The sequence below is a fragment of the Parasteatoda tepidariorum genome, chromosome 1 (assembly GCF_982258835.1).
Source record: "Parasteatoda tepidariorum strain Cologne lab strain chromosome 1, Ptep-v5.0, whole genome shotgun sequence".
NCBI lineage: Eukaryota > Metazoa > Arthropoda > Arachnida > Araneae > Theridiidae > Parasteatoda > Parasteatoda tepidariorum.
In genome coordinates, this window is record NC_141755.1 from 112,568,921 (window position 1) to 112,582,993 (window position 14,073).

A 14,073-nucleotide genomic window follows, 5' to 3' on the forward strand; every position below is an offset into this window, starting at 1 on the left:
TCATAGAATCTTAGAGTGAGTCTCATAACAGGGACTGAATTAGACTTTTAGTCAAATACTTTCTTCTTTGTCGATAAATAATAACACAGAGTTCTTATTACTATTTTTACAGAAGAGGGCCTGTTGTTTATTATTATTCCAGCCATGAGATTCTGAAGAAGAATGTAACATGATTTGCTGGAAATTTTTATCTCACCACGATTTAATGATTTGAAACATGATTTTAAAGAAAGACATTTAATTTATGGACTCTCCCCAACATGTTGGAAGTCTTGTGCAAATCAGAGCTGACTTTTTGAAGTTATGCTTCTTATGCGACTTCCAACAAGATTGCGTTAAACGTTTAACGCTACATTTTTATTGGCCGGGAAATCACGTGGTAGGATCCAGTTTTCCCTCATTCATTTCCATATTGTTTTGGTTCTCACTAGCATAAAAATAATAAAAGTATTGTTTTTCTGTAAATATTTTTTTTACTTTGTTTTGATACACATATAATTTAATAGGGTAGTATTTTTCATTTTCAAATTCAGTGGATAACAATTGTAAAAAAATGAGTGAAAACAATCCCACGGACAAGGCGACGGATTTAAGGTTATGTCAAGGTACGTCTCTTGTGAATATCAATTGATTGCTTCTCTTCTGAAACTACATTATGACTCATTCACATACATTATTAATAGAAATACATTTTCCAGGGCGAGACGATGAGGTAACCACAAGCACTGTTTCAAGAGGTCCACGAGGGAAAAATGAAGAATATTACCATGATTGCAGATCACGGAAGCGAGCGGAGCTGGAAAAAGAGTTGTTGAATAGAACTAGTGATCCTTCTACGACTGCTACTTCTTCTACAATTAACGTCGCAGGTTGCGAAGTTTAACTTCTTCCGCACGGAGGGACTCCACGCACTATTTTTTGTATTTATTTCTTCTGCTACAGGAACGCCTTTTTTATTTATGCCCTTGTTTATCAGCCTTTCCACTATCTTATCTCGATGAAACAATGGTTGAATCTGTGTTCCTTATAAAGAGAGAATTTTATTTATTTATTTTTATTTTATAACCGTCGTTGGACAGCCGACACAATTTTTGGGTTTACGACTCATAATGTTTAACTACGAAGCCTTGTTATTTTGAAATCAATCCAGAAGACAAGGGAACTCCTGGATCAAGTAGTGGGAGAACTTTGTCTTCGTGGAAGACATATTGATGGAACTAACCCGCATTTTCAGTACATGATGAGGAAGACCACGAGAACCTCCCAAGGTTAGCCTCACGGTAAGGGATCTAACGCATAATCTATCTACCACCAAGGATATTTCATGTCAGCACTGTGGTCGGTGCAAGCCGGGTGCGGAATTCTTATCGACCCGTCATCGCTGAGATTCGAACCCGATTCACCTCACTGGAAGGTGAACGCTCTGTACTCTAAGCTATCGAGGCTCATAAGGAGAGAATTAACCTGTTAGTACAAAACTGGTCATTAGAACCAACATCGACAAGTGATCCACTGTCACTTGATCTAAAAAAAATGAAATCATAACCGCAGAGACAAAGTATGTCTGGGTTGTCGACTCTGTGCCAGTCCATCCTATCGAAACGTTTTGAAAAAAACAAATAAAATGTCTAATAAAAGCTATTTTTTAATATTTATGTGTGTTTATTAATCTATAACCCTCTACTTATTTACCGACAAACACTTGATTTAAGAATTACTTACTGGGCCAGAGTCACTTTGTGCCCTTTTAGCTAAAGTGTTGATCATCACTTTCATAACATTTTCGTGGACGCGCAAAATTCGAATGAGATCAGGATGCTGGAAAAACACTCTGTTGCTCACCATAGCCCTGAAATAGAATTTAAATAATAAGCACTTATACATTCACTTTGGAATTCAATATGATTTTGATAACAATAAACAAAACTGCATAAATGTACTCATTTAAGCGATGCAAACAAGCTTAGTCGTTTCTCTTTTTTTTTCTCTTCAAAATAGTTGCTTAAACAATTATCATACCTTACAACTAGATTTAGAATACCCTCTTCCTAGTAACTTGCCGTCTGCTCCGATAACCAAGAGACCGTTTCCACGTCAACGTTGGTCGCCATCAAAATGATGTTTGGAACATCGGAAAATATGAGTTAGCGCAAGATCTGGCCTGTATGGAGGGGTGATCCAAAACTTTTCACACAAAAGAATTCAATGAAGCTCGGGACTGAGGTGGTCATTATCATGGAGTAACAAAATGTCCTGTTAGTAGGAAGCTTCGTAAACTTCCTCTGGTGAATGTATGCAGCAAACAAGTTTTTTTGCCGACTGAAAACTCATCCTTACTCGGTGGATGATTCGTTTAACTTGAACATTTTAAAGACTCATAACTGACCGTTACCCATACAGCTGTAACTGGGCATAGTTGTTCCCAATGAGTGGCAAAGACACGACGCAAGTACTCGTTGCGACGCACTCGCCACCTATTAGTGTACACAACAAAACGGACCTTATTCAAAAAAACAGCCCTCCTAAAAAGCTAAAAGTGTGTGTGCCTTCCTTCTTTAGGCGTATCTTTTTTTTCAGCTCACTTTAATAATTATCCTATATTTATTTATCCAAAAACACTTTTCTGACCAGTTTTTATCTCCGCCTACCAGATTCATCTAAGTAGTCCGCGGAATTAGTCTTACGTTAGCCAATTTTATTTTATATTGTACCCGTCGTTGAACAGTCAACCCAATTTTTCGGGTTTACGACTTCTAATGTTCCACTCTCCGAACCTCACACGATTAGGTTCCTGACGTCAAGGGGACTCTAACCCATGATCCGTCTACCACTGAGGATATTTCACGTCAGCACTGTGGTCTGTACAAGAATTCATATCCACCAGCCATCGCTGAGATTTGAACCCTCCTTGGAAGGTGAATGCTCTATCCCCTGAGCGGCTCACTTTCTTAATTTCTAGCCTTAATGTGATTTGTGGGGATTGCACTTCAAATAGCGGTGGAATGTGAGTGGTATCGAGTAATGCAATGAATAATTACCACAAACTGTTGCGCATGATTTCCTCTTCTTCAGGTCCCATTTGTACAGGTAGGAGTGCCCTTACCCTTTGTAGGTAACCAAGAAGAATGACAACGTCGTCCTTGCTTGTAGAACTGATGGTATATGTATTCTCCATGGCTCCCATTATCTGAAAAAAAGGTTTTTTTTAGAACTGAAATGGTTTTTTAAACATTCCACGTTATCTACACAATACTAGTTAACTTTTATAATATGGGTAAGATATCCCCCCCAACAGTAATGTTTTGTTTTCGGACTATAAACAGTCATTTTTGGTGATTCAAACATATACATTTACGATCAGCATTATGTCAATTGAAAACTACAGATTCTGCTTAACATTTTGCTTGTATAAAAAGAAACAGCAACTAATTTTAATATTTGAATCGCTAATCAAGGTTGTTGGGCTAGTAAGTCATTATATACCGCTTTATGAAGTTATTATGAGTTAAACTGGAGTAACATTATCTAAAAATACTTTAATTTTTTCCTTAGTTGAAATTTTCATAATCAAAATGTCTATTATATCGATTTCATGCCATTAAATTTTCAGATAATAGTTTAGATTTATGGTAGTTCAGATTACTTCATTTATGTCTTTTTTTACGGAATTATTTATACTTTAATAAATTTTTTTTTTTGATTATCTGTTTTTATGTCTATAGTCTTAGTTCAATATATATATATATATATATATTCATTATTTTTGAACTACATATATATATATAGTTCAAAATGTAGAGAAAACAAGGGAAAAATTACAGAACAATGAAAAAAGGGGAAAGAAAAAAATAATAATGAAAACAAAAATAACAAAAAACCGGAAAGAAAAAAAAAGAACAAAAAATTATAAAAAGTCCGGAAAATAAAAGATAATCTTTTCATCAGCTCACACGATTATATCCACAAAAAAGAGATCTTTCTAATACTGCATCAATATAGCCAAAACATAATATAAAAGTGAACCAAGTTTTTTTTGTTTTTTTTTACACATTCTATATTTTATAAAGCATTTATTTGATGTGATAATAAGACATATGTTTTTAGTTGACACATTTTATATTTTTAAAAATATAAAATGAGTCATAAATGTGTAAATATAAAAAATATAAAATTTTGTTTTTAAAAAATAAAATCTGAAATTAATATTAAATAAAAAAGAATTTATGATACACCATTTGTACCAGCAATAAAACAAGTTAGTTCGACACTCATTTATGCCGTTTGGCGAAAATTTGTTTCGTCATTTTTTTTTTATTTCTGGTAACGGCTCATTTATTTTGAATGAATCGAAAAACTTTCTTTTTTGACTATCCAGCAATAAATTAGCGGTTTTATTTTCATCAAGTCTGGCGCTGACCTTCGATAATTACATATTCATTAGATCTATTCTTAGATTTTAACGCGGGGTTCTGAACTATTGGACGACGTTAATTTGATACTCGTATTCGATCATTAATTTTAAATCAAAAGTGTTTTGTTGTTTAATTTTTTTGTAGAGTACAAATAAGAGGAAAATTATTATTATAGAACGAGAGGAAATTATTATGATTCTTTTTTTTTAATTCGAGTGTATTCTCTTTTTGTTTTATTAAGATCCTCAAAAATAATAGGAGGGATTAAATCATAATAAAGATTTTGGCAGACATGCATGCGCTTTCCCATGTTTCGATTCGATTTCGTTTTTTCTTTGGCCAGGTACATGAGCAAATTAGCTCTTTATAGTAAATAATTTATTAATTTTGAGAAATAGTTGATTTCTTTTATCGTCTGCAATTTGCTGCAGCCATCAATCTCGTTTAACGAAAAGAAGTGTCGTCAATTCAGTGCCACGTGCTTGAAGTTCGGATTTGTTCATCTTTAGTGAAGCAGGGGGGGGGGTGGCAATTAGGGCCCTGAATGGAAGGGCCCAAACAAATTAGGGCCCAAAACAAACTTTGGAAAGTTAATATCTCATTGTGAATAATTCTTAAGGTTTGCCGTGTTTTGTATTTTATCCCTTATTTGGCTGCATTTGAATGAAATGTCGCCAAAAATATCTTTAAAAATATCTTTTTAAGTTAGCCTAATTAGAAAATATTCTAATAATTATAATATTAATATGATTATGCTGAAGTTTAAAGGCTGAAAGAAAGAACTCGGTACATGTGAAATACTGAAAAAGATATGATGCAATAATATGATAGCGCGATTTTTCAATCTGCAGCGTAAAAATATATCGGAAGCAGTAACCCGGAAGTCTTCAAAGAGCAACTTTACCACTAGCGCCACCAGCCTTAGCTTTACACGATCACCCATCCATAACGAAATCATCTCCGCAAGGAATATTCTGATTCTACTCACCTCCCCTATTCCATTGAATGCCCTCAGAAGTAGATGGAACATTTGTCTGACTAATTCTCGGTTCTCAATTTCACTCTCTTCAGCCCATTTCACGAGAGTCACCACAATCTTTCGCTGTAAAAGTTCTGAAAAGAAACTCTCATGTTTAAAGAATTATTTTTTTTTTTTAAAAAAAAAAGGGCAATTATTGATTGTTCACGCCAGTTTGGTAATATACAGTCCATGGCCAAATTATAAGACGCACTATAATATTCTACGTAAAATCTTAATTACCAGGTGATACCAGGGCCGGATTATCCTATAGGCACCCGCCTAGGCCTACGAAATTCAGGGGCCTACGAAAAACTTGGAAGAAAAAAAAATTTGTTGACAAAAATAATTTAGCTTTAAAAACAACAAGTGTATTTTACACAAAATTATGAAGTGTTTGCATAGTTATCGATCGAACTAATCATAATGGTATTATCGATATCAACTGCAATATCGGCAGTATGTCGGTATTGCAGATAAAGTTCGATAAACAAATTTGTAAATTAAAATCCATATTAATAAAAATGTTAAAAAAAATATGCAAGAAAATTTTAGCATATATTTTGAAAAGAGGGGAGGAGTGGGGGAAGGAGGGGAGGGCTATGCCTAGGGCCTACGAAAGGTATAATCCGGCTCTGGGTGATACTATACTGTTTTTACGTGACTGAAACCGGTATGCACTTGACGATATACTACACAAATATAGAATAATTATTATATCAAGCATTAGATTATAATAATTAGACCAAATTATGAAACGCGCTGTAGAGTTTTAATAATGACATGATTGGCACGAGTTTTCTGTGTAATACTTTTATACTTAAACATACATGCAATGGACGTTTATTGAGAAGATTTTTTATGTACTTTCTATTTGTATTTATTTTTAACGTACTGCATGACAATGTTAACCCCACTTGATACACGAGCAAGTGCAAACCGGTTTCAGTCGCGTATAAATAATAAAGCTGTACAGTATTACTTGACGATTAAGATTTTACATAAACTATTATTGTACGTTTAATAATTTACTGTAAACTTTATTAATAAATATTTCTTAGTTATTCTCTTATACTTAATGTAAGACAATTTCGTTTTCAAACGTATGTGTAAATTAAATTCTCCAGCAAATTTCGTGTCCTTAAAATGGTGAAGTATTTACTAATTCCAAAGTAGTTTGTAATCACTATAGTTAAGAAAAAGTAGTTGTAGTTAAATTCATTTGTAACTAAGTAGTTGTTGTTGTAAACTACAAAAAGAATGTAGTTTTTCTGACCATTGGACGAACTAAACGTGTGTGTTTTTCGTTGTTTTCTTTTAAACACATATCATTATCATATTTTTCAACAGAAAGACGAATAGTCTTAATTATTTATTTGAAAGAAATATCTTTCTTTTCATTTTTATCTGATTCGATAAGAAAAAGAAAAAATCATATCTTTAAATTAAAATCGAATGTATAAAATATAAACGTTGCTATGGAAACGAAACATCAACCCACCATCCATCATTTGTTTTTCTGCATAAAGCTCGTTTAATTACTTAAATTTATTTTACAGAAATGAGATAATGCTTTTCAATAGTTATTAAATTAATTAGATAAGCTAATTACTATGTGTACTAATATATAACAATAAGGAACTATAAGATAAGTAATATTGATACAATAATTAGCATACATTTGGATGCGAAGCGAAGACTTTTTAAATCTGAAATGGTATTTAAGAGAAATAAATATATACATCCATTTAATTTGTGCATAGTGTGACAGAGGGTAATTGTTTACAAATAATTAATGGCATGCAATCATGATTGTATGCAAATTCTATTACTGTAATTAAAGTTTGAATGATTAGAATAGATCTATGAGCGTTAGTCTTTATTATTGTATTCACACCTAAATATCACTCGCGATCATGATCCATGGCTTGCAAAGGTCCCAGGGGTTCAACTACTAGAATATTTTTAATTTACATACAGGACGAATTAAAAAGTCAAATAAATAAAAGTCCGTGTCAAACGCGAGTTCAAAGTCGACAGGCATTTTGGGAAGAAGAGATAAGGCTACTGAAAACTGACAAATAACTAGTGAGGAAAGCGAGATCAAAACAACCAAAGCTATTTAAGAAAGCTTGTTCTCTTTATTGCCTTTCAACCATCCTCTTCTTCAGCCATGTTTTAAAAGGCTCCGCTTTCTTCTTTAGTCATTCAACGAATTTCGTTATCATTTTTGTTTTAAATTGCTTTAAATGTGTTGGCTCTCTAGCGTATACTTTTTATACTTCAGACGACTCTAAAAATATTCTTTTTTAAGCCACGTGAAAACTCTTCATAAAAGGGTGGAAATAGGAAAACGTTAGCCTATTAGAATATTAAACATTTCTATAGCATTGAAAGTTTCCTGAATATATTTAGTGGTTGGACATCATTATATCAAGCAAAGCTTTTTTTTTTAAAAGTACTCAATCTTTCTAGAAATTAAATTTTACTGTATAAAAGATAACTAACTTCAATCGATAACGATTAAACGTTTTATTGGTATTGATTCAGAAAAAAGTGATAATTTTGAATTTTAAATGCTTATGTAAAATTATTCACAAAGAAATCTATGCTTTTACGCAAATAATAAATTAAGATAGATCTGAAAAAATAGACCTGAGAAAGCAATTAGTACATTTTAAGTGCTTTACTTTAACTTTATTATTTTATTCATTTTCAATTAAAATGTAGATTTTAATGAAACGATTCCAAAATTTAACAGTTTCAAAAAATAAAAATTTAAGAAAAAAAAGTTTCATTTCATTATTATACGAGGCACTTTACTTTAACCTTATTATTTTATTCATTTTCAATAAAAAAAATTAAGATTTTAAATCATCCGATCCAATTTACTTTAACGTTATTATTTTATTCCATTTTAATTAGAATGAAGATTTTATTGAAACTACTTCAATAGTTCAAAAGTGATAAGAAACAAGTTTAATTTTATAATTATGCAACTCAAAAAGCGAGTGCAATTTATTACAGCTTTACTAAATTAGATATTATATAAAATTATAGGAAGAAAATTAATGGTGGATTCGAAATAAATTAGAAATTCTTCAGAAAACTCGACATTTTTTCACAAATAATAATTTTTTCTTAGAAAATGGATCTAAGAAAGCAAATTATAAGTTTAAAATAAGTCCTTGAATTCGTTAAAACGAAATCAATTTCAGATGCTTTTGTATTTAGTTTTAAAAACTTAAATAAACATCAGTTATAAAATTAGTTACAGTGCCTTTACATAACTCTTTACTTGCCGCAACTTAAAACGATTGTTTTTACATAAATGCCAGAAATCATTACTCTCTCTCTCTCTCTCTGATACATTCTTTTTCTTTCTCTTTTTCTGTAAAACACGCTTCCCCTCGCATGTTTGTTATAAGATCATGTGTGAAAGGCGACGAGTATGATGCGTTACACCATGTCTATAAAAACAAATCAACTTTTTTTTCCTTCATTAATATAAAAAGTCATTTTTGAAACAACTTGTTATATTAATTTTTTTTTAACTAAATAAATTAGTTTCCCACTTTTTTCGACATATTTCAATGATCAAAAACTTCAAAGAATAACCTTTTCTTAAAGATCCTGGTTTCCAAAACATTTAATTCACTTTTGTTAATTTTTAAAATTTTTCCTGTCATAACATTTTAGAAAGTAAATTTTGAGATTCCCCCCCCCTTTAAATAAACAAGTTTATGGTCAGCCGCTATTTCATAATAGGGAGGAGGAGCATTTTTCTCATTTTTAGGCAAAGAGGAGAGAAGAAGGTAAGTTTGATTATTTATTTTTATAAACCCATTTTTTAAGGAATTTTGTTTATTATGATATTTAATAGGATATTTTTAAAGCTTCATTGGCCTATTTTTAACTCAACTGCATTTTTTGAAACCTTACATTGAGTGAAATAATGTGTTAAAATGACTTTTCCAAATTCAAAAATATAAAGTTTGAATTAATTATTATTTTTTTTAATATTTTTTTTGCTGATATTTATTATTTTATTTTTTTAAAAAAAAACAGGTTTTTCATACTTACCTTCGAAAATATTTCTTTCATTGTTCTTTTGCGATGATTGAAACTTTTTTTATAACCGCCGCTAAACAGCCGACCCAATTTTGAGTTCACGGCGACCCATGTTCAGCGCTATAGCCTTGTAATTTTGAAACCAATTCAGAAGACAAGGGAACGTCAGGATTAAGTATTGGGAGAAATTTTGCTTTTGTGGAGGACTGTTTAACGGAACTAAAACGCATTTGCCTTACATGGAGAGAAAGACCACGAGAACCTCCCACAGTTAGCCTGACGGCAAGGGGAGTCTTAAACCATGATCTGTCTACCACTGAGGATATTTTACGCCAGTATTGTGGTCGGTACAAGCCGGATGCAAAATTCGTATCGATCAACCATCGCTGGAATTCGAACCAGGTTCACTTCATTGAGGGGGGGGGGGACGAACGCTCTATAACCTAAGCGACCACGACTTGATAATTGATATTAATAATTTTTATGCTCAATGTTTATTCTTCCAGTATGCTTATGTGGAGGGTTGCACTGTCCAGAGAATGACATATGCATCAAGAGCTGCTGCTAAAAATAAAAAATAATATTAAGTTAATTCTCGACAATCCGCTTTTTCACATTTTTCGAGAAAATAATCTTCAACTAGACGGTTTTAAACGTATGAAGCTTATAAAAATTAATAAATAATAATGCCCTAAATTGCAGATACTTTGATCATTTATAATCTCGTAGAGGAGAAATGGAAATTGGTTGAATTGTTTCTGATGTATCGAAGGGTCGAGGATGAAAAATATTTTTTCCCGGTGCCAGTTGTCACCAAGCGTTCGACAAATGCTGCTAAAATCATACGCATAAGCAACAAATTTATCGCCTTGAATTTACAAATAGTAAAGATTTTTAAAAAAAAAAATTTTTTTGAAATTATTATTATTCATCCATAAAAACAATATTATTTGCTCACTTAGAATTGACTTCATTATAATGTTTAGATATTTAATTATTGTAATATTTTGCTAGCTCTCAACTTTCTATTTACTGATATTATTCTAGTTTCTTTTTCACTTTTAATAAATACTAATCTTTAATCATTACAGGGTAATGAACCTAATTAGTTTTAAGGTGTTCTAGGTGGCAATTATTAATTTTTGATATGAACCATAACATTAATTACGTAATTGATTGTGTTCGTTTCCCCCCCCCTTTGTTTAGTTTTAGTTAAGTTACCCTATAAAGTTTTTGGAGCAATAAATTTTTATTGTCGGTGTGAACTCTAAATTACGATATACAATCACATTTTCTGGGAATAATTAATCTGCAAATTTATTTTATAACTGTTTATGTAAATGAATAGATAGCACTGCTTATATTTAACTTATTTGAGGTCATCCTTTTGAATCATTGAGATTGGCACTTAGTTCGAGGACATCCGATGATACGAACTAAAGTTATTTAGATTGATATGTTTTTATTTTGCGTACTGTTCCCACTCTGATGCACAAAGCGCAAATATAGTTTAAAATCTAAAAAATAGTAATAACGCACAATTTTTAAAAAAATGCTATTAATAATAAAAAAAAGAGCAATTATTACATTTTAAAAAAATCAGTTGATGCATTTTAATCATAGGTAAGACACATTTTGAACCATTTCTTCACGTATCATCCTTTTTAAGTCGCATAATTTTGAGTGAAACTCAATCGTTACACATTTAGAACAGAGCAAATGTACGTCACTTAAAATAGCTTTTACATAAACTTTGTTCGAGAGAACACTCAAAGAAGTTCAGTTATTCGCCGTTATTTTTTTAAAAAATTTATTTACTTTTATTTTATGCCTTATGAAATTTGCTTAAATAATGCTTAGATATCACATACTTACTCCCATGTTGAGTTTAAATAAATGAAAAAAAAAATTACCTGGTATTGGTTTTATGTCAAATATAACAACAACGAAAAAAGATGACATTAAATGAATGGCAAACCTTCAGGCCTGGGTCCTTCCTTTTCTTCTGGCTGCTCTTCTTGGTCAGCAGCTTTGACCATCTTGACTATATTTAAGAGACGTTGTGTCCAGGGTTTGGAGGGCTCCTCTGATTTCTCCTCGCCCTCCCCTGAATCTTCTGGGGAGCAGGCACCTTTCACCCGTCCCACCAATTCCTCGTAATATTGAATGAGTGTATCCCGCAACTCTTCCCCGCAAGAACACTGGTCTGTCTCGTCTTCCTCCAAATTCTTGAAGCACAGGATTGCACGCATCTACAATTACACGAGACATTCATTTCAATCTATTGAACACACTCCCACAAAGGAATGCAATAAAATAATAGCCTTAGAAAAATAAACACAAAGCAGATAACAAACGAGAAAGGTTTTCATCGCCTTTATTTATGAAAAGGAAACTTGGACTTATTTCTATTATTTAAGAATACCCGTGGAAGAAAGTAATTTTTGTCGGGGTAGGAATACTTTTGAAACCCATACTACAAATTTGCATGGTTTGTTGACATTCATGATCGTAACAATAATAATAATTAGATGTCTACACATTTCAACGGAAAAAAAAATATTAAATCTGCTGATTTTGAATGCGTGACATATCGTGTCGTCCCTGACTCCTGTCACGAACTCTCACGAAACCTTTCCTCAAACGTGGCATCATCAACCCTTAAGGGCCAAAACCACGAACAAATACACTTTTTTAGAAAAATTTTGTCAGAAAAATTTCAGAAAAATTTTGTCACATGTCAGAAAAATTTTGACTCTACTCTAAGAAAATTGTCCCATTAAAGTTAACTAAAAAATGACCCTAGTGTCATCTAGGAATAAGGGGATTTCCTTTTTAAACAAAATTTTGGCCAGGTTTTTACTTATTATTTTCTAAGTAGTGCGACCACTATTCATCAAAATATTTTTAATTATTTCTTTGACATAGTTTTACCGCTCTCTTATAAACAATTCCATTAAAGCTTTAAAACAAAAACATTTAAATATTACAAATTTACGTTAGCTTCACTACGCTTCCGCACGAAAGATTTCAAGTGATTGCGCGTGCCAACGTTTAGTGAGCATGCGTCAGTTCTGTTGAACTGCGCATGCACCCGCGAAAAAAAATATCAAACTTATGAAGTGAAAATGAGAGATTTTGCTCATGATTAGAGAAAATAAGAAATTTTTTTTTTGAGATGAAGTTAAAAAAAACTAACATAGTGGAATATCATTAGAACTTTGATCACAAAATCAAGACAAACATTTACAATGAACTATTTCTTTCAAGACATGTCATGCGTTTCAAGATGCTTAGCTCTACATAAAACTGCGGATCTGCGAGCAGAAAAATTGAGTTGATTATAGATTTTGATGAATTCAGCGATAAAGAATGAAGATTATTATTATTTTAAAAAAATATTACTGAAGTTCTATTGATTATTTAACTTCTTTTCACCAAATTTTATAATTAAAATAAATATAATTTTGAAATAGCAAAAATATATCTAGTTAGGAGTAATGGAACTATTGCCATTAGACAACCATCATGTGAAACAAAAAGATCCATAAAATTATTTTTCTTATTGAATGGACCGATGGCTCATACGATTCATTTCTAAATTCAATCAATACATTTCTTCAAATTCGCATATACCATGTATTTAGTTCGAAGGTTGGCTTGAATAGAAAACAACACTTAACAGTTATAAACTGCGTGCTTGTAGCATAAATCGAGCAAACATAGCTTAAAGATAGGCAGCATCAACCTGCTTCAATCTTGCTAACGTTAAAAGTGTGAAATAAAGAATAATTACCTGTTCCTTTGGAGCGCATCTAAATTCTCTGGTTTTCTTGGCTGCAACGGCTGCTGGCATATCTGACTGCTTTATCTCAATGTATCTTCTTTGCTGATCCTGCAAAAAAGACTCATTTTAATCATTCATTTCTCACAGCTAATTGAATCACAGCATTCGAATTATTCTTATGTTATGGTTGATTCCTTCTTAACTGTAAATATTTAATGCCTTTATTCTTCAACCCATTCGATTCGCTTCACTTTTGACCCGGACGTGATGTGGAACATTCCTACCTTGACAGAAACTTCCACTTCGATATGAACCCGCCTACTTCCGTGGATGATCTACATTGAACAGTTGACTTGCTACATGTGACTGCGACATGATCCACCTCCTCGCACTATCGCTACTCAGTCTCGATCACACACAACGCACAGCGTATTCACTCGACTGCTAAAGGCAACACACTAGCGAACGTGAACTTAATACAGCTATCACTATCGGCACTCAAAACTACGGTGATCTTAATACAGCCTTCCCGGCTTTTCACATAACAGCAATGAATCAACCAGTGGTATCCATTCATCGAATTCTACCACAGCTATAATTATGATGGGAGAGTACTGTAGTGTGTCTACCACTACAAAAATACGATTCACTAGCATGTAAGAAATGTTAACTCGATTCTATGTTGGGGTACCTTTTCATAAAAGAAGTTTGACAGGGTCGATGTGACGCTCTCCACATGGGTGGTTCCCCGGTGGGGAATCGAACCTCGGTCTCCCGCGTGACCG

At 32.5% G+C, this 14,073-nt stretch overlaps 1 protein-coding gene across 13 annotated transcripts in view; it reads right to left on the reverse strand.

Annotated features, from left to right (window-relative positions):
- Positions 1-14,073, reverse strand: part of RyR (Ryanodine receptor) — a 286,011-nt gene that overhangs the window by 150,590 nt on the left and 121,348 nt on the right. For all 13 annotated transcript variants that reach the window (XM_087150450.1, XM_087150444.1, XM_087150445.1 and 10 more), the window contains 5 exons: positions 13,298-13,396; positions 11,480-11,753; positions 5,401-5,525; positions 3,039-3,187; positions 1,723-1,849 (listed from right to left, as the gene is read on the reverse strand). In XM_087150450.1, the coding sequence (XP_087006576.1) occupies positions 1,723-1,849; positions 3,039-3,187; positions 5,401-5,525; positions 11,480-11,753; positions 13,298-13,396 (774 nt within the window). The remainder of the gene's footprint in view (positions 1-1,722; positions 1,850-3,038; positions 3,188-5,400; positions 5,526-11,479; positions 11,754-13,297; positions 13,397-14,073) is intronic.